The 22,123-nt window shown below is 43.8% G+C and overlaps 1 protein-coding gene across 1 annotated transcript in view; it reads left to right on the top strand.

The window, feature by feature from the left end:
• The window catches only part of TAFA1 (TAFA chemokine like family member 1), a 359,874-nt gene that overhangs the window by 272,317 nt on the left and 65,434 nt on the right, over nucleotides 1–22,123 (top strand). The window contains exon 3 of the mRNA XM_040406598.1: nucleotides 3,948–4,088. Coding sequence (XP_040262532.1) covers nucleotides 3,948–4,088 — 141 coding nt within the window. The remainder of the gene's footprint in view (nucleotides 1–3,947; nucleotides 4,089–22,123) is intronic.

Genomic DNA, 22,123 nt, shown 5'->3' with positions numbered 1-22,123 from the left:
CTATTCAACACAGATTACATTAGTGTCGCCAGAAGTCATTATTAAACAAGAAATCCCATTCACTTGCGAATTTCATTTCAGTAAAAAGACAAGTTATCCATTGGTCCTCACGCAGGTAAATTAAGTAATGTAAGCAATGTATTAAATATGCTCTCATACATTTTCATTATTTTGCAGCATGGAAAAATAATACACTGATCTTTATTACCGCTATAAATATCAAAGTAGCTAATGCATCTACATGACGCGCCCGGCGCTCAGCCGCCGACACACATCATATAGATGTCTGCAGGAATTTCTGTTGTCAGGGAGTAAATTAACACAAGAAATATGACTGGTTGGGGAGGTCGTCCCCTGGACTCCTAAAGACGGAATAATCGGCTTCTCATATGGTCTTAAAGGGGTTGTCCGAGTGTTTAATACTGAAGAGCTAATACTGATGGGGGCCGACTCCCGACACCCCAAATGATCAACTGTTTGAAGAGCCCATGGCACTCTATAATGATCGCAGCCTCTTCTTAGGCCAATGACATCTGAGCTGCAATACCAAGCACAGCCACTATACAATGTACGGCGCTGTGCTTGGTGAGCTGTGAGGAGCGCCGATCAGATACTGATGGCTAGTGATGAGCGAAGAATTGAAAAATTAGATTTGGCTGCTTTGCCGAATTTTACAACTAATTTTTTCTTTATAATGAATTACTTCATCACGAAGCGCATTTCTTTGTAAGTAGTGGGTGCAATGACAGAGAGCGTCAATTGCGCCGCCCCCCCCCCCGTCATTGTACCCCTCAAATGCCGCGTTCATAACTGATCATGGCATCTGATAGCAATAATACAATGTAAAATAAAAAAATATTAAAACCAAATCATACTTACCTCATCCATTTGATTGTGAAGAACCGTCCGCCGCCATCTTGATTGAAGATCTATCGAGAAATCTTGCGCGGCCTGTTATGACGTCATCACTTCAGCCGCCATGGTGACATAATACGTCACTGTGCATGGGATTTGAGGCGAGATTTTCAGCAGCCGGCTCTTCGCGCTCAAGTGGATGAGGTAAGTATGATATTTTTTATTTATTACCACCATTCAGGGAAAATCGATTCGCTACCTCAAAGCACTAGGAATTTGGCTTCATGGCGAATCGAATTTTCCCTGAAATTCTGATCAAATTCCTCTTTGTGGAGTTCGATTCGCTCAACACTACTGATGACCTATCCTGATGAAAAGCCATCAGTTGTAAATACTTGGAAAACCCCTTGGACAACCCGTTTATAGGGCAGAAAAATTCATTGTTATTTTGTTACACGAGTCGTTCATGTCATAAATACAGATTTTCTGTTTATTTACCATTTTGAATACATTTCCAAATGTATCAAAGACCCGTGAGAGTATAGGCAGATCAACAACTAAAGGGTATTCGCGTCTAGGAAAGTGATGGCCTATCACCAGCGAACGCCATCACTTTCTGATTGGTGGGGGGCACAACTTTGTTAACGAAGGACCAATGTACATCTGTGGTCAGTCCCGACTGTACTGGTTGCTCTCCAGATTTTTCAAAAACCAATTTAACAGAGGTCTAAGATGTAACTAAAGATGTCCATATACAATGAATAACCTACAGCCAAATACATACAGTACTTCAGCCGACACGTATTTCAACTGACTCCGCCATAATTACCATATGTACTTTCGGTTGATATGTTTATACTGTATGTATTTTCAGTTCGCTCCTGGCAATTATATCGAACATATCCATAGACCTCCATTTGCTTGGTGGAAAACAGTGTCCTTTGGCCTTCATTGGGCTTATATAAGTCGGTGTACCTATTTTTCTGCATAGAAAAGATTATTTTTTACATGGAAGCCTAGGGGTGATATATACCACTGTAAACCTGTACAGCTGTATATATTGGAACCTCTTGCTGGAAATATATGTTAAGTAATCATCCTAATGTATTCTTCTGATGGAAGGGCTGAAATGCAATATGAACAGAGCCTGAGCACACAGGAAAGGATGTTAAGCTAATGACAGACCCCTCAGAAAGCAGGCTACCTCCTATAGGAACAAAGGTTTGGGAATGTGGAAATTCCACATACCTGCTCCTTCTTTCCTCCCCCAAGTCGGGGTTGTCCGTCAATTTGGACTTTTTTAACAAACCCCTCCAGTGTGTTGTAGCCTTTCTGGCACCCTGACATCCTGGCTTCCTTCAGCAGTCTTTGGCTCCCCGTCCAGTAAACTTCTGGATGGACTGGGTCACATGTGCCAATGACTGGCCTCAACAGTGACCTGTCCCGAAGGGGCACATGACCCAATAGTGACATGTCCCCAAGTGGCACGTGACCCAGCATTGACGTGTCGCCCTGGAACATGTCACCACTGAGGCCAGTCTGTCTGTCTTCTCTTCTGTTCAAGAATCAATTTTAGCTGTGAAAATATTTGGTAATTTTATGTTCTTTTAGATTTAGTGCTGAACATTTTGCTCCCTCAATTTTATTACTTTTACCGTTAGAAAACATTGAGATGTTTAGTCGAATTCCCAAGCCACAAGGTCTTATCAGACAATGACCTCTCATGTTCTTGAAGCAGTAAACTTTCAACATTACCACACAGTCGTCAAATGCTTTAGGAGATATATATCTTGATGTACCATGTTCTGGTAATTGATAAAACCTTCTACCGGAACTCAAAGCCCAAGGTACATTGTTCTTTTTTTGTTCTTATTCCTCCTGACAAAATAATTACGAAACCATCATTATTCAAACACATCTAAGGAGCTTCCATGTCTTTGTTCTAAGAATAAAGTTTTGATAAAGTACGAATTGTGGCTTCACTCTATTTGAGCAGGTACGGCTAAGATAAATGTATGGATAGATAGGACAAGGTGACCCTTAATGGTATTTTTCACCTCTAATTATATTTCCTGATATATTCTTGAATATATCCTTCAAGAATGAAGATATTTTAACTTGTGGTAATAGACAAAGCACAAGTCAGAATTTTGTAGGCTTGGAAACCAGACTTGGGACTTCTTTGGAAACATAATAAATGACATCTTACCAGACATGCTTGGCACAGAGTCACTGAAATCAGTGGTTCTTACCAAAAAGTAGATCCCAACTTCTCAAATTACAGCATTTCCAACTTCAAAGCAGTGGCAATGGGTTTTGGCTTCTGCTTGCATGGCGTTTCTTCAGAATGTCTTGTCCTCTGCTTTAGTCTTCAGGGTTTCACCATGGTTAGTTCATCATTTCTGGGATTACATCCATCCATCTTTTCATCAATGTATGATCAGGAGGTCTGACCTTTGGGATTCTGACTGATCATTTGACAAATTGGGCTAGCTACAGTGCCTGACAGTTGCATTTACAGATGTATCACTTAGGAAGTACATTGAATGGAATCAACTGAGCTCTTACCTGTATGTTCTGCTGACTTTTTGGACATCAATGTGAATTCCTGGAAACCTCTTTAGTCTTTTAAGAATAACTGTATTTTCCAAAGAATTAAATCATAGTTTTTTATAGCAGAAATTAAGATAAAGCTCATGTATGGTCATCTGTGCTACAAGCAGAATGATCCATAAAAATGGCCAAAATCTATTTTATTGAATAGGCTCAATGACTAGAATATGCTGTTGTTTTTTTTACATTTTAACAGAATATATGAAAAGAGAAGCTTTGGTGTCAATGAAACCCCGGAGCTCCAGAGATTGGCTAGTGCCAAGAAAAGTTTCAGTCATATTTTGCACTGGCTTTAAGTGTTATATAAAATGTACATTGCTTCCATCGTTTTGGCTTTTTTGGAAATTACATGACCCCTTGTCCCAGGACCTAAGGCATGCTGCAGATCTAATGATTCTTGTATTGGAATTTTTATATCATCCCATGTTATTGTACTAATTACATATATAACTATGCACTTGTGCATTGTGTCTTTGCAGAAGGTGGAACATGCGAAGTTATAGCGGCACACAGATGCTGCAACAAGAACCGTATTGAGGAGAGATCGCAGACAGTGAAATGTTCCTGCTTGCCTGGAAAAGTGGCCGGAACGACCAGAAACAGACCCTCCTGTGTTGATGGCAAGTACCAACATTCATAAATTCATTGTAGCATCTATAAGCAGGGGCGTAGCTACAGGGGATGCAGCGGTATCAGTCACTACCGGGCCCAGGAGCCTGAGGTAGTCCCTTCTGCCGCATAAGAAGGCACCGGTATTATAGAAAGTGCATGCTGGTCAAGTTACACCTCTGGCTTTGGGGTAAGGGGTTAGGTCAAGAATTTGGCATGAAGGGGGGGTTGCCGTTTCAATTTTTGCCTCAGGCAGCATAAAGGGTATGTGCTTCTCTGCCCCTGACCACAAAGCACTAAGGGAAGGGGGGCCCAAGCCGGACTCTTGCACCAGGGTTCATGAGCCTTTAGCTGCGGCCCTGTATAAATGCCAGTGTAGTGACCTTTCAGATTGAAACGGGTTACCCCTTCTTGTATATTCCCTACATGGGCAAGTGTCACGCATGCCTTATTGCAAAACTAGGCTTACCAACATCTCTGAACAAGGGGCACAAACACATAATATAAGTACCCTCCAGTAACAATGGGAGGGAATCTGCCATAATGGCCATCAGCCCTGAATTTGCAGAGGAAATTCAGGTCGATAATGAGCAGGGCTCATGCAACATGGACGGGGTTTAATTGATCCGAATTTACCAACAAGAATGTTGGTATGAATTGGTAAGAATTGTTATGAACTGGAAGGGAAGACATTGGTCTCTAAGGGCATCGAGCTCTTATTATCACTAGCACACAGAAAAATCTAAGGTGGGTGGAACACAGGAGTGGCCCTGGAAAAAATACTGAAAGTGGCGCCGTTTTGTAGTCGGGTCCAAACTGATGGAAGGCAGGACCAGCAATACCAAACTGTGGCACATTATACCACCCAAACAGAGCCAAATACCACAGTCCATAACAATATACTCCCAGCAGCACAAAATACATCCCCAAAAACTTCCACTGGCCGGCCATGAGCAGGATTCAGCCGGCCCCCTGGGCATCGGCCCATCAGGAAATTTCCCTGTAAGGTCTAAGGCCAATCCACCCCTGGTGGAACAGGAAGTCTGTAAAGTGCAACTCCAGCCAGGAGCTGCAGAGCAGGAAGTGATGTAAGAGGGGGCGTTGCTTTGGACCCCCACCCATTAACCATCATTTTTTTTTTCTTTGTTGTTATCTATGGTTTACAGAGCTTCTTGGAAACTAGGATTTGAGGGACTATATTGAAAGAAGCTGTGACCCTGGTCAGTTAAATCCTAGCACATGCACATTACACTATTCATTAATATTTTCCAGGAGATACCCCCTATCCTTATTCTATATAGCACATAGAGGTCATATAGGCAACAAACAAAACCTCCAAGAGTTAAAGGGTTCTGCCCATTTCAGACATTGATGGACTATCGCTAGGATATGCCTACCATGGTAGATAGGTACTAGTCCCAAAGCTGAGAACTGCTGCTATCTCCAGAACGGGGCCCAACCAAGGTGTTTTACACAACACCCTCATCTTGCATTCACTGTCCCTTTAAAAGTGTATTTTGCTCTTTCCATTCTATACATTGACTATGTCATCACCGGCCTATCATGTCCTACTACTTTATATACCATTGTGAATGTCTGCTAGAAAAATATTCTGCATCTCCGGTGAAACGCCAGAAACATTTGACTGCTCGTCAGCTTTATTTCATTAGTCGCTCGCATTATAACGATGAAATCAGTTCGAGAACTGCATCATAAGCAACCAACCGCTATAGGCTAGATACATATGCGTCCTATAGCATAGGCTTTATATACCGTAGGTGACTTGTACCATCTTGACACATATATTGGCTTCGCATTGCCTACAAGATTCAGAGAAGTACAATAAATTGTCTGTAATGAGATGGTAAAAATAACCTCAGCTCCTGTTCTGGGTTATGGGAGATTGTCAGGAGCGAGGGGAGGGGGTAAGGTTATAAAAAAAAGGAATATTTCATGATTTTGAAAGTGCCGCTGGTTAATTTTCACATATAGAGCTTAATGTAAATGAACATGAAACATGAGGCACATCCCTGTTGGGCCTCCTACATCTCCGCACATGGCTTGCGCAGGAACTATATTAAGATGATCACGTAATAATAACCAGTGAATATGTGCGGGAGGAACAGATTTTGGCGCCATTAAGCTATTGAGGTCAGTTGTCACACTGTATTTATAACATATGGTAGGTCTTGGGTTTTTTCTGCATTTCCACCTAAAATTACAGAAAATCTTCAGTACATATTTTCCATGTTATTCTCCCCTATGGGATGGGGCTCTCGGGGTACATGCTGCCATGCCAAGTTGTAACTTGAAGCTCTTGGGCCCTAATGCAAAATCTGAATCCGGGCCCACCGCCAGAGGTGTACACTGATCTCATAGAGCCCCATAGCAAAACGCAGTATGGCCCACCCAATATGTGTGTGTCAATCACTCCCAGGCAATGCGGGATGCAAAGCACAACAGCCCAGATTTCTAATGAATTTCTAGAGAAATTTTTTTAATATACAAAAAAAATTATATAAAAAAAATCATCCTCCACCTCACCCACTTTAGCCGACTTCTAGGTGCTTCATAAATATGGGGCTCGTTCTGAACACCATATTTCTCACTGAATGTACAGCAGACAACTGGCATAAATACACTGCTAAATGTCCTGCTGTCCGTCACACAGTATATTACTGCTAGGGGGAGCTCAGTGCTTACGACTCTATATAGTTACCATTCACTTGAATGGAAGCTGTAACCCTCAGTTCACACCTGAGCGTTTTACAGCGCGTTCCTACGCGCTGTAAAACGCACAACAAGGAGAAACCAATGCTTCCCTATGGGAATGGTTCACACCTGGGCGTTTTACAGCGCGTACGATCGCGCTGTAAAACGCCCGACGCTCAAACAAGTACTTGAGCTTCTTTGGGGCGTTTTGTCGCGCGTTTGTGGCCATAGGACACTGCTGTCAATGAAACAAACGCGCGTCAAACGCGCGTTTACCATTGCAAAAAACGCTCCGAAACGCTCAGGTGTGAAACCAGGGTAAATGATCTCTTTGCAGTGAGCTCCCCCTAGTGGAAAATGCAGTAAATCTAGGTTAGGAACAAGAAAGGGGGTTTGTGCTGGGCCCCTCCTCTCCTCGGCCCCATAGTAGTTGTGTGGTCTGCCTCTATGGTAGGTACACCACTGCCACCACCTACCATGTGCCATTTTGCGGATGCTCTCATATGTTGGATTCCAATGGGGTTGCGCCATCTTTACAAATTATCCAACATCTATAGGATTGTGGGAGATCTCCACTGATCCCAGGAACTCGGATCCTGTTTCCCCCTTCCGGTAGGCTATGTGACTACCAAAGATAGCCGAATATACTGTAGTGCTCAGGTATCTCCAGCAGGGCCCCGGTGACTCGACCTCCACTGATTACATAATTACCCACTATCATTTATTATAACCAGAGTTTTAGACGCCAGTCTTAATAACCCCTGCGCTGGCGGTGGATTCGCCTAAGTTATGTAGAGGCGCCGGCTTCTACATAACTTCAGTGTATCCACCGCACGCTTTCTTGCTGGTAAAGATTTCGAACATTTTGTATGCCTAAGGGCCCATTCAGACGGCCGTAGTGCTTTGTGGATCCACAAATTGCGGATCCGCAAAACACGGATACCGGCTGTATACTTTCCGCAATTAGCGGACTGCATGTGCAACCATAATAGAAAATGCCTATTATTGTCTGCGATTGCGGATAAGAATAGGACAAGCTCTATCTTTTTTGCTGAGCCGCAGAACTGAACCACGGATGCGGACAGAACACTGCAGTCCTATTGAAATGAACGGGTCTGCACCCGTTCCGCAAAATTACGGCCGTCTGAATCAGCCCTAAAACAGGTGTTGATTATGATAAATGAGACAGTTCTATCAGTCCGCCCCTTCCCCGCCCGCACCATGCCCTCTTTTTTAGACCTTTGCGCCCCAATCTGCAACAGATATATGTCAGAAAACTGGTGTATATGTAATAGTAAATTACCCCCAAATCTTTCCATAGCATGCGAATAGGGTAGTGGTAACCCCATTCACATGCATGCACAAGGCCGCAAATCAGTATTTGGGGCCCTGAGACAATTTTTGTTTTGGGGCCCAGAAAACTTCAAATTGAACCTTTTGTTGAAGAACCTGTACAGACCTACGGCAATACTTTCCACAGCTGTAAGCTTGTTACAGTGCCATCCAGTCTGGACAATCCACTGTAAGCGAAAATAAAATCCAAACTGATACATTTTTACCTGCACCGATACAATGTAGCAAATTATCTGGTCAGTAGTTTGTGCTGCCCATGTAAGGCTACTTTCACACTTGCGTTGTTCTTTTCCGGCATAGAGTTCCGTCACAGGGGCTCTATACCGGAAAAGAACTGATCAGGTATGTCCCCATGCATTCTGAATGGAGAGTAATCCGTTCAGTTTGCATCAGGATGTCTTCAGTTCAGTCGTTTTGACTGATCAGGCAAAAGAGAAAACTGTAGCATGCTACGGTTTTATCTCCGGCTAAAAAAACGGAAGACTTGCCTGAATGCCGGATCAGGCATTTTTTCCCATAGGAATGTATTACTGCCGGATCCGGCATTCAAAATACCGGAATGCTGGATCCGTCCTTCCGGTATGCGCATGCGCAGACTGAAAAAAAGGTGAAAAAATAAATGCCGGATCCGTTTTTGCCGGATGACACCGGAAAGACGGATCCGGCATTTCAATGCATTTTTTCGACTGATCAGGCATTTTTAAGACTGATCAGGATCCGTCCAGCTTCAGACGGATCCGTCCAGACTTTACATTGAAAGTCAATGGGGGACGGATCAGTTTGAAAATTGAGCCATATTGTGTCAACTTCAAACGGATCCGTCCCCATCGACTTACATTGTAAGTCTGGATGGATCCGCTTGCCTCCGCACGGCCAGGCGGACACCCGAACGCTGCAAGGCTGAACGCTACCAGACTGATGCATTCTGAGCGGATCCGCATCCACTCAGAATGCATTAGGGCAGTACGGATGCGTTCGGGGCCGCTTGTGAGAGCCTTCAAACGGAGCTCACAAGCGGAACCCCGAACGCTAGTGTGAAAGTAGCCTATATAGGATGGTCTGGACCAGATGTAGCAAGCTCTCAGCTGTTACCCTGCTTTCACACCTGAGCGTTTCTCAAACGCTCGTTTTACGCGCGTTTTTGTCGCGCGTTTTTATGCACGTCTTTTGCAATAGTAAACGCGCGTTTGACGCGCGTTTGTGTGATTGACTGCAGTGTCCTATGGCCACAAACGCGCGTCAAAACGCCCCAAAGAAGCTCAAGAACTTGATTATGCGTCGGGCGTTTTACAGCGCGATCGTACGCGCTGTAAAACGCCCAGGTGAGAACCATTCCCATAGGGAAGCATTGGTTTTCATGTGTTGAGCGTTTTACAGCGCGTTTGAACGCGCTGTAAAACGCTCAGGTGTGAACTGGGTGTTAGAAGTGAGCAAGAATCTGTTCATCAACAGCAAGCAGAGATCTTTGAAATATTTGGTGGTTCTATTTGTTTTTGTAAAGTTTTGTCAGATAAAGAGTTTATTTCCTTGAACAGGATCTTAATTCTTTTGCCGTGTGACAGTTTTGTTGCTGTAATAATCTTTACCAAATGCTCACGATGGAGCGGGTGAATAATTAACACCTTTCATGAACACATGTTATGTGGGTAACTGCAAAGTGACAGTAAATCAAAACTTAAGATCAGAAAGTGAGCGATAATGGTGTTCCTGTACTTAAAAATCTAGCACTTTTTTTTTTAGAAACAAATAATCTTTGCCTCCTTATTTTATCTGCAGCCAGATGGGAAAATCAGTGAATGGAAGTTTTTCAAATTCCCACTCATCATATTATCCACTGTCCCTAGGCTCCTTCAGCATCAGCCCTGTCCCTTCAACTATTATCAATCTGGGAAGTAACTAATAGTGTTAGGATCCATTCCCACGTCCGTAGTGCATTGCGGATCCGCAATACACCCGGCTGGAACCCCCATAGAAATGCCTATTCTTGTCCTCAATTGCGGACAAGAATAGGACATTTTCTATTTTTTTTCTGAGCCGCGGACTGGAAGATCGACAGCACACTCTGGAAATGCGGATGCGGAGAGCACATAGTGAATGAATGGGTCCGCACCCGTTCCGCAATTTGACCCATTATTATGGACGTGTGAATGGGGCCCTGATCCGAATCCGCAGAGCCGAATTTTCTCGTGCTTCGTGGTAGTGAATCGATTTTCCATGAATGGCGGCATCTGACAGTAATAATACAGTGTAACATTTAAAAGAAAATTACCTCCTCCGTTTGATCGTAAAGAGCCGACTGCCGCCATCTTGATTGAAGATCTTGCACAAAATCCCGTGCATGGTGACATATGACGCCACCACGCCAGCTGACATGATGACATAATCAGGGGCCGCGAGATTTCGCTCTAGATTTCGCGCTAGATCTTCAATCAAGGTGGTGGCGGCCGGCTCTTCACAATCAAATGGAGGAGGTATGATTTTTTTAATTTAAATTTTTTTTGACACTGTATAATTACTGTCGGATGCCGTGATCAGCTATAAATGCGGCATCTGAGGGGTACAACATTAGGGGGGGGGGGGGGCGGCGCAGTTGCCGCTCCCTGTCATTGCAGCTACTACTTACAAAGAAATTCGCTTTGTAATGAAATAATTTGCCACAAAGCAAATTTTTTTGTAAAATTCTCTCATCTCTAGTACCTAACATAGAAGCAGACTTTGCCGCTGGTGTGTGCCCTGTGTTGAAAGGAGCCTGCCACTGGACTGCTTCCCTTGCTGTCACACATTTAATGTTGACTTGCTGCCACCACTAGAGGGAGCTCACTGCTTACAGATTGAGCCTTTGAGTGAAGAACTAGCTGTATAACTCCATATGCACAGAGCTCCCTCTAGTGGTGGCTGCAGGCAGCCAAATTTTTAAAACTGTAGCTTAATAACTGGATAACGAGCAGCAGAAGACTTGGGGATCTATGTGTGATAAACTGAGCTTTTACCAGTATAAACCAAGCTCATTTATGAACAACTTGATGCAAGGTACCGCGCACTACCTTCCCCACTACTTATCCTGTTAACCCGCCAGAGATATACCACTGACACTTATTAATATTACAATCAAGGTTACCTTGCTATTAAATTCCCCTCCGTGGTACTTTCAACTCCTACTTGGAGACAGGCTATAAGGTGGGTCCAGTATCTCTTTTTCACAGGAGTGCGCCCCAGCCGGTGACGCAGCTCCGTGCTGGTAAGTTTGAAAGCTCGCGCTCACGTGGAGCGACCTAGTGACGTCACTATCAGAGCTACGGATCACTACAAGTGCCAAAAACCCAACGCGTTTCGGACAGTGCCTTGTCCTTCGTCAGGGAATCACTCAGGTGGTTCCTTTAAGCGGCCCTTAAGAGACCAGGCTCACATTAACCCTTTGACATCCGCTGTATTCAACAGTACATTTCTGCAGCAGGTGCAGCGTCACAGCGAATGAACTTTACATCTATTACGTTCCAGTCCAGAGAGACCTCTGAGAATGTCCTGCTCGGTTTGCAGCGTCATTACAAGAGGACATGGCCATAGATTTTGCAGGCAGTGTGAAATGATGCACATTGTTCATAGAGACAGCACATTAATAACTGGGGAAGCTGAAATCTCTTTTTATCTGAGTGGAGGAACTGCTGGAGGGATAAGAACCTGACTCCTTGGTTTCAATAGAACATTCTTTTTCGAAGCTAAGAAATGAAAATTGATTGCATATGGTGTCTTCGCAGCTTTTTTTGTATTATACGTTGATATTGACTTTGTAGTGACAAACTGTTCAGCTGAATGTATCCTGAACGTAACACTGATGATCGTAAAAGACTAGGTAGGTAGGTACAGAAATACTGTATGTATACTGTGCTGATTAATATAGCTTTGGGGCTCCATTTTTTTTTTCTGACACAGAGCACAAAATCTCCTGCATGGCCATCGAGTTAAATGATAAACATCTGGTGGTTTACGGCCACCACTAGGGGGAGCTTACAGCATACTGTTCTATTATCGAGCTCCTAAGCTCCCCCTAGTGGTGTCGGCCGGGACAGCGTAATACACTAGCTAAAAAATCCAAGGCTAATTACAAGAAAAATCTGCCTACTTTTTAGCATGTAAAAAGTTGCAAAAACACACAAAATAAACTCAGAATTGCACATGAGCATACATTTCAGCCATATCTATTAACTAATGGGGGAAAAAATCACTTCTTGCATTAACATGCAAAGTAAAAATATGTGCCTTATGAACAACATTGCTTATTTCCCATTGAAAACAAACTGTCTTAAAGTGGATTTTGGTGTGTAATATGAGCGTTTTACACCCCGAAATCCACGTCACATTGAATGGAATAGACCCTTAAAGGTAATCTTTTACCAGTTTTATGATGCCCTATCTGAAGGAATAAACCACCAGTAACAGACCCCGAGTAAAACAGTGAGTCACATACGTTTTTTTACCCAGTTATTTTCTTAAAAGGAACCCATCAGCTGGAAATTCATTGATAAACCAGGTGCAGTGTCTTGTAGGGCTATCTCAGCTGAAGTAATGATAACTTTCACTTAGCGATCCGATAAGAAAAAATTTAAGTGCACCGGGGGCGAGCCCAATCCACTCTGTGCACCCTTGCTCCTGCTGCGTCCTCTTCCAGCCCCTCCCTCTCCTTCCTGATTGACAGGACCAGGCGAGATGCAGGAACCTGGCCCTGTCAATCCAGAAGGAGAGGGAGCGGCTAGCAGGGGAAGCAGAAGCAACAACGGTGCACAGAGTGACGTGGGCCCGCCCTTGGTGCACTTCACTGCTCATTTGCATATGAATTAAAAGTACAATTTCACCAGAATGAAGCAACGGATCACTTAGTGAAAGATATCATTACAATCAGCCAGTGGCTTAGCGTGGGGGGGGAGAAGCTGTTGTTGCCCTGGGGTACCAAATTGCCAGGGGGCGCTAGGGCACTCTGTCGCAGGCAGTGTACTGTGCACATCCTGCCATCACCATTCAATGAATGAATGCTGCTTCCTACAGTTTGCTCAGCAATCACATATCACAGGTTAGGGGAGGGGGGAGGGGGGGGGGGCAATACCCTGGCTAATTACGAATTATAATGGTCACCATGTTTGTTGTTATGTCAGGAAATTACTGAATGAACACGAGAGACTATATCAAGGACTTATTTTTTTTAATTTTTGAAGAAGCACTCCCACAAAAATATTTATTCTCTGACTTGTTAAAAGTGTACATGATGTAAACCAGGGGTGGGGAACCTTTTTGCTGCCGAGGGCCATTTGGATATTTGTAAGATCGTTCGGGGGCCATACAAAATTCTCAACCTAAAAAATGTGTTCTTTATTTGGCATTAATGGCAGTCAAGCTCATCCCAGAGGGGCCCAGAGTGGGGTTCACCCAGCTTTCACTCTGTCTGCCACTGTCCCTGCCTCTTTCTTTGCAACTGTCCCTACCTTTGTCCCTTTCTCAGCCTCAGATCTGCCCCCCGCCTCCATCAGCCTCCTATCAGACCTCCCAGACTACATCAGACTCAGATAAGACCCTCCCCAGCCTTAGATCAGACCCACAGGCTCAGATCAGACCTCCCAACCTCAGATCAGACCCCCATCAGACCCTCCCTAGCCTCAGACCAGCCCCCATCAGACCCCTCAGCCTCAGATCACACCCCCATCAGACCTCCCAACCTCAAATCAGACCCCCATCAGACCTTCCCTAGCCTTAGATTAGCCCCCATAAAACCCCCAGCCTCAAATCAGACCCCCAAGCCTCAGGTCAAACCCCCCAGCCTCAGATCAGACCCCTCAGCCTCATATCAGACCCCCCCCAGCCTCAGATCAGACCCCCAGCCTTAGATCAGACCCCGAGCCTTAGATCAGACCCCCAGCCTCAGATCAGACCCCCAGCCTCAGATCAGACCCCCCAGCCTTAGATCAGACCCCCCCAGCCTTAGATCAGACCCCCCAGCCTCATATCAGATCCCCAATATGCCCCCCAGCCTCAGATCTGTTCCCTCAGCCTCATATCAGACCCCCCAGCCTCAGATCAGACCCCCCAGTCTCATATCAGACCCTCCAGCCTTAGATCAGACCCCAGCCTTAGATCAGACCCCCAGCCTCAGATCAGACCTCCCAGCCTCAGATCAGACCCCCAGCCTTAGAATGGAACCCCCAGCCTCAGATCAGATCCCCCAATTGGCCCCCCAGCCTCAGATCAGACCCCCAGCCTTAGATCAGACCCTCCCAAGCCTCAGATCAGACCCCCATCAGACCCTCCCCACCCTCCTTTAGCCTCAGATCAGCCCCAATCAGACATCAGATCAGATACTGTATTTAAGATAAACAAATAAACTTACCTCTCCAGCTCCGTACGGCGCTGCCTCTTGGCAGATTCACTTACCCTCCCTGTTCTTCTTCCTGCCGCACTATATTGTCACCTCACACCGCACAGCGTCAGGTCATAGTGCACGTCTACGTGCACTGCGTCCTGACGCTGGATGTGTCAGGACACAGTGTGGGGCTGAAAGAAGACCAGGGAAGGTGAGGACAGCCAGTGCAGTGCTGTTCTCACCTTCCTGTGCCTCCCGTATGCTAATGACCGCTTCCATAATGGAAGGGGTCATAAGCATTTTCACATTATGTTCTGGCAGGGGGCCGGGGGCCACATGAAATGATACCGTGGGCCGCATACGGCCCTCGGGCCGGAGGTTCCCCACCCCTGATGTAAACTATAGTGAAGGTTATCCTCTTACCAGTGACTGCATTTGTGAGTTATAACCTCCCTTCTGATCCTCAGCTGTGTCATGTGACCTGCATTCTACTAAAAATACAGCACCTTGTGTGGACAGAAAATCTGTTTCTCTATACATTCCTAAGGGAGCCTCAATGTCAGTTGTAGTGCCCTGGAGCAGGGAGTACTTTGACATTTAGACATTTGCCTATTTCCCCTATGCAAAGTTAAAACTTTTTACTTTATTTCACCTAAAAGTGTTAACTTGCACTGTTTTATACTGTGTAACTGCATTTTAAATATATGTTGTGATATATATCCTGTTCCTTATCACTGTATTTACATGGCTCTGTGGAAAGGGTTAATAAAGACTGAGAGACTGTTAGGGCTTTGATTAAGAAGCTGGTAATTTTCCACAGCTGACATAGGGTTTAAAGAAGACCATGTTTTGGAGGAAAAAACCCAGACTTGTTTACCACCAAAAAGCAGACAGTTTGACCTTTTAAATGTCTGGTTTAAGGCTACTTTCACACTAGCGTTTTTCTTTTCCGGCATAGAGTTCCGTCCTAGGGGATCTATACCAGAAAAGAACTGATCAGGCATATCCCCATGCATTCTGAATGGAGAGTAATCCATTCAGGATGCATCAGGATGTCTTCAGATCAGTCTTTTTGACTGATCAGGCAAAAGAGAAAACCGTCATTTTTTTTCCATAGGAATGTATTAGTGCCGGATCTAGCATTCAAAATACCGGAATGCCGGATACGTCCTACCGGTCTGCGGCCATGAGAAAAAAATAAATACCGGATCCGTTTTGCCTGATGACACCGGAAAAACGGATCCGCTATTGCAATGCATTTTTCAGACTGATCAGGATCCTGATCAGTCTGAAAAATGCCTGATCAGTCTGAAAAAATGACATGCGTTTGCATTCAGTTTGCCTGATCAGGCAGTCAGTTCAGGCAACGGAACTGCCTGCTGGAATCAAACAACGCAAGTGTGAAAGTACCCTTAGCCATGTTGTTATGTCTGGAAACTTGTTTTTGTCAGGAAAACCTGTTGTGTCATTGCTATTGAGTATTATTGAAGCTTTAATGTAATCCTATAACAGACGGGAGCTGAAACAATGTATCTGTTTGTGCAGAGTTTCTCCACTCCACCCCTCCCACTAGAAGGTTCCAGTCTAGCAAAAACTGTATATAAGGAGAGCAGTCAGAGCCCCTAGTGTTCTGCAGTTAGGGAACAGTGCTGGGAAGAGGAGACTCTGCCAGACTACTGAGTGACCAAAGAGATCCTGAGACAGGGATACTCTGCCACAGACCCTGGATCAAGAGCCTTGGACCAGGGTACTAGCCTTCTGAAGAGAAAGAGGGACAGCTAGCTCAGGCCTTTCCTTATCATCAAACGCTTCTTCTACCAGGGAGGAGACTGGAGAAGCCAGCCCAATGCCTCGCCTGTATTGTTTTGTACCTGAATTCCTCCAGTAAAGAAGCACCCGGGTTTACTGCCGACCCTGACTCTCTGGACTTATTTCCCTTTGGGGTGCACCACGCCTTACCATCCCTTCCGGAGAGCAGCAACACGTGGTGACACCTTGGCGGTGTCCAGGGGAACCAGCGTAGCGTTGGGGCCACCCCAAACTCAGCCACTGCATAGGAAAGAATAGAGAAGTAACTGACTTCCTGTTCCGTGTCAGTTGGAGATCAGAGACTTGGTCACATGACACAGCTGAGTATCAGAAGGGAGGTTATAACTCACAAATATAGTCACTGGTAAGAAAATTACCTTCACTACAGATTACATCATGTACCTTTCTAATGGGCCAGAGAATAAAGATTTGTGGGAGTGCTACTTTAAGGGGGAATTCACCTTATAACAATTGCCCAGTCACATTATAAATAGTACAAAATTCTGTGTTGATTAAAGGGATTGCTTCATTTCAAGCATGGGGCCCCTAAAATGAATGGCTTGCAAGACCGCTCTCCTGCATTTACCGATATGGGATTTTACGAAAATAGCCGAGCACTGACTAATTTTAATAGCCCCATCACAGTGAATGGGGGGTGGCAGCACATGCGCAGCTTGCTCTCCATTCACTTCTATGGGACTTCAAAAGATAGGTGAGTGCGCTGTGAATGGAGAGGACTCCGCAAATGTGGGGTGTCCTCTACATTCACTGCAGGGTCCCATTTTTGAGATAGGAGCGGATCTCATAGGTGGGACCAACACCTACCAGACGTTTATTGCATATCTTATTGATATACCATAAAAGTCCCAGATGGGGCAAATTCTTTAGTTTCCTATCACATACTGAAAGTAAACTCAGTTTCATTTGTTTGTTACACAGGTCCAGATCTTCTTCTTCCCTTGATAAAAATTCTGTCTACCTGCAGTTGCCACTAGGTGGAGCTTATGAGTTTACTGCAGTCAGCTCCCAGTATTTAGTAAGCTCTTAAGCTCCCTCTAGTGGGGGCTAGTGGTGCCTGACCAGCACATCATTTTTTTTTTATCTAAAAATTTGATGTTCTAAATTGAACTTTACTTAAAGAATTTGCAATCATACATAAAGTAAATTTGCACTCTATCATCACTACACTACCTGCAGATGATTTCTACGGTTAAACTTGTTATTTAATAGCTTTTGACCCTTAAATTTCATAGTTCTTGCATTACAATATGCCATGAGATATGAACTTTACCAAGTAATGGGATAGAGTACAGAGATGTATGTCATAATTAGCCTTTTGCTCCAGACTCGTCTCGCAACGAGGCTGTTTGTATGATTTATGTGCATAATATCCAGCGCCGTGCTATTTTATTTTTATTCCATTCAACTCACTTCCATTTCCAAATGGCGTTTTGTCCTGTTTCAAGGGTCATTAAGCCATCAGGGTCTTTGACATTTAATTGCCAGCTCCGGTCTTCACCCTGTAGACGAGCGGTTGATCAACGATGAGAGGTTTTGTTGGCTTCTTTGTATCACGAAGTAATAACTGTTGTGGAGAGAATTATACATTTTAATATAATAATATGAGCTGCTCTGTGTTATGTGCATAGAAATCAGGTGAAATACGGGAACATGACGAAGTGATAAAATTCTACATGGGGGTGAGCAGCAAGTCTAGCTCCCTGGAAGGACTTCTTTATGAGCTACTCAAAAAAACATCTGGAGGTTTTTTTATCCGATTGAAACACTATTGAAGTCTATTAAAGGGGTTTAAAGATGGTAAATTGTCTTTAAAATTACTCAAGCAAGACAAAAAAGTTATACTAGCCTTACCGATTTCCCACTGCTCACTTTCTGTTGCTTTCCTGGTCTCTCTTGAAACACAGGAAACGGCCATTCAGCCAATCACTGGCGGAGACGTCACATCTGTGGCCAGTAATTGGCTGAGAAGTCATTTCCTGTGTGTCAAGTGGAACAAGGAAATAGACACCAATGCGGACTTGGATCTTCACAAAGGAAATGGCAGAGGATTGTGTCTTTATTTTCCTTTTTTGGGGGCTTTTTTTATATCATTTTAACCTTTTTGAAAAAAAATAAAAATTAAAACAACACTTAGGGGTCATTTATGAAAAAATATATGCGAATTGCATATATTTCTCGAGTTCTGAGAAAGGGGGCATGGCTCGGGCGGGAAGAGGGCGAGCTGGCAGGCTTGTCTCATTCATCATCTTCTATGGCTGTTTTTGGTGTAGAAAATGACTTAAATCTAAGCATCAACAAAGCCTAAGGGCGGGTTTGCATCGGCATTATTGAATTGCGTTATCAGTTCCTTTATAACAGAGTTATAACGAAATAAAATTGAATTTTAGGACAGAATGCAAAACGGAAGCCTTTCAGAGGCTTTCTATTCTGCTCCTCCTGTCGACAGGACATTTTTTTCCGTCATGTATAACCAAACGGAACCATTATGTGTCCTCATAGACATGTATTACGACGGAGCAAAACGGAATGCGTCTTAAAGGCTTCCATTTTGCATTCCGTCCTAAAATCCCTTTATAACTCTTTTATAACGGGACCTATAACGGAATTCAATAACGCCAAAGCAAACCCGCCCTTAGGATAGGCCATCAATGTGTGATCAGTGAGGATAGTAGCTCAGGAATGATGCACCCCTTGGCACCAGTGATACAGCGCTGCAGTGCCTTTATTCTGCTGATAGTAAGGGTATTGAGGGGGACCCCCACACTAATATATTAAAGGTCTGTCCTGTTCCCAATGTTTTATGGAAGCTCAACTAGGGGCATTTTTGACAACAAGATTGTTGACCTTTTCCAGTGATGATCAGCAGAATTGTGAATGCAGCTCTGGAGTACTGTATACTACAGGCTCGTCATCAGTACAAGATAAATAATGCAATATATTCGCAAAGTGACTCCACTTGTTATGTAAACTGGTATTCAAAGGCTGGACATTCCAGTTATATTATTTCTCCATCCAAAAATATGGCCGCCGCCTCTATGCGTAAACAACAGCTGCTTGTTAAGGGAACGAGCCCCCTCCAAATGATTTCTACCAGGAAATAAATAGCTTCCTGCTCCTCATTACTTGCATCACTAATTATATAATACAGATTCGAAGAAGGTTACTCCAGCACCATCCTTCTTGAAGCAGAGTCCCTCAAATATTTAACTTTGTCCTAATTCGAAAAAAAAACTCAAGATATATACCGTCCTCCATCGATTTCAAAGCCTGCTCATTCTTCGCCTGTCTTTGATTATCAGTCTTTTTGAGACAGAGACACTGCAGAGTACAAAGTGTGGTAATAGATTGTTATCCAGCGAGCCGTATTGATCAGGTCAGGTAGTAAATTAACAGCAGTGGAATGCCATTAAATTTTAAACTTAATTGCCTTCTTCTCCTAATTTCTATTGAATACAATCGATAGGTGTCACAGGAAAGTTAAAGAAGTTATCTAGCTTTCTGTTTTCTTACCATGAAATGGAAAATACTCCTTTGTCTTCTTGAGATTCAATCATGGTACATGGACCTGCTTTTCAAACAGATGGAAGAGAACCCTCCGTGACATCACGATGGTGAGTAATATAAGGAAGACATAGAAAGATAGATAGATAGATAGATAGATAGATAGATAGATATGAGATTGATAAACATAAGGTTGATAGATAAATGCTAGATGAAACATAGATAATAGATAAATATTACATAGATGATAGATAGATAATTATATATGAATTGGATAGATATGAGGTTAATAGATAGATATTAGATAGGTAGATAGATAGATATGAAATAGATAGACAGACAGGCAGAAAAACTGATAAATAGATATGAGATAGATAGATATGAGATAGATAGACAGGCAGATACATACATACATAGATATGAGATTGATAGATGATACATAGATAATGGATAGATAAATAAATATTAGATAGATAATAGATAGATAGATAATAGATAGATAGATAGATATAGATAATAGATAGATAGATAGATAGATAGATAATAGACATAATCAGGGTCTCTGTCACTAGCTCAGAAAGGGCAGCATATATCAGGTCAAATACCCTTTAAAGTGTTTGCATAGTTTGAAAAAAAAAAGTAATTTCATAGCCCTATGAGAGAATTTTGAGTTAATAGAAAGGGGGGGGGGGGGGGGGGGGATTCCTGTGTCCAGAATCAGGATTTCTTGGCCAGAATGGAAAGCGCCTACAAAGAGCCTCTCTGACTGTGGAGGACCTGTCCTGTCCTGCATTACGCAGACAACTCACTGACTGGAGTGGAAAGTGTAATTCTTAATTTCTCCTGTAGGGGCACTATAGGGAAATTGAGCACATACTGCCAGCTTTCCCTAGCGGATCACAGGGGGTTCTCTGCACTCAGCCTATTGTTAGGGGACCCTTCAGGTAATGTATTTATAAAGAAATGATCAGTATGGCAGGAGTCCTCAGTCTAATCCCTGCGCATGCAGCGGGCTGGAAACACAGGCTTAATTTTTGCACATTAATCAGCATATATTGTAGAATCTCCTCCTGGAGGTCAGCCGTCTGATCTCATGCAAATGTCTGGTTGTAAGTAGCGATGTAATTTTAGTGAAAGTGCTTAAGAATTTTCTAAGGTGATGATGAATGTCCACACAGTCAGTAAATGGGATCCAAATCTGTAAATATTGTCATGAATTATTGTATTTATTAAGATAATTATTGGCATAAACCAAGGTCACATATTTAAAGGTACCCCAAATCTAGAAAAAAATCCATCAGTTTATCAATATTTAATTGGTGGGGGCTAACTCGTGGCACATACATCTAGGCTGAGCTGCAGTACCAGGCACAGCCACAACGGTATGGCAGCGCTGTGTCAGACTGCACCTTCATTTAGTGCCATGCGTTAAAAAATAAAATATTGATGGACGATCATATCAACGGGTAGTAAGAAATACTATGTTTTCCCTGCAGTAACTGCCAAAGGGTAAGATTGGATAACCCTTCGGGACAACATCATTGAATTTACAGGGGTTTTTCCAATTCTTTATTATTAATAACCTATCTATAGGATTGCCCATCAATATCAGATCCAGGGGGTCTGACTCCTGGCACCCCCTGTTAATCAACTGATCAACAGTTCTATAGCAGCTATTCCTGGTGTTGCAACTTAGTCCCATTCACTTGAAGTATGTAAAAGTATGCCGCTTTACCTGGTAAATGATCAAGGGGATGCATCCATCTGCTTGGGGGGTGACAATCTGACCGCACAAATTTAATATTGATGGCCTAGGCCAGTGTTGGCTAACCTCAGGCACTCCAGCTGTAGTAAAACTACGACTCCCAGCATGCTCCATTCATTTCTATGGAGTTCTGAGAACAGCCAAGCAAGTGTGCATCTTGGGAGTCGTAGTTTTACCACAGCTGGGGTGCCGGAGGTTAGCCGTCACAGGCCTAGGTGATTGCGGATTCAGGGTGGCTTAAAGCGTTTGTCTGGGTTCAGAGCTGAACCCGGACATATCCCCATTTTCACCCCTCAGGCCCCCCTGATATGAGCATTGGAGCATTTCACCGCCACTAATGGGCAGGCTTTAGCGCTGCCCTAGCCATTTTACTGGCTTAGGATGGCGCTAAAGGCCGCCCATTCTGCCGGTGATGTCACCGGGCTCACTGCTAGGCGGAAGCCTCTGCCTAGCTTTCCCCACGGAGAGTCCGGTACATCACTGGATATCCTAAAAAAGCCTTTGCCCTGCGCGAACCAGCGCAGGAAAAAGGAGAGCGT

The sequence above is a fragment of the Bufo bufo genome, chromosome 9, assembly GCF_905171765.1.
Source record: "Bufo bufo chromosome 9, aBufBuf1.1, whole genome shotgun sequence".
Lineage (NCBI taxonomy): Eukaryota > Metazoa > Chordata > Amphibia > Anura > Bufonidae > Bufo > Bufo bufo.
Note: the sequence above shows the minus strand (reverse complement) of the source record. Positions and strands in the feature narration are given on the sequence as shown.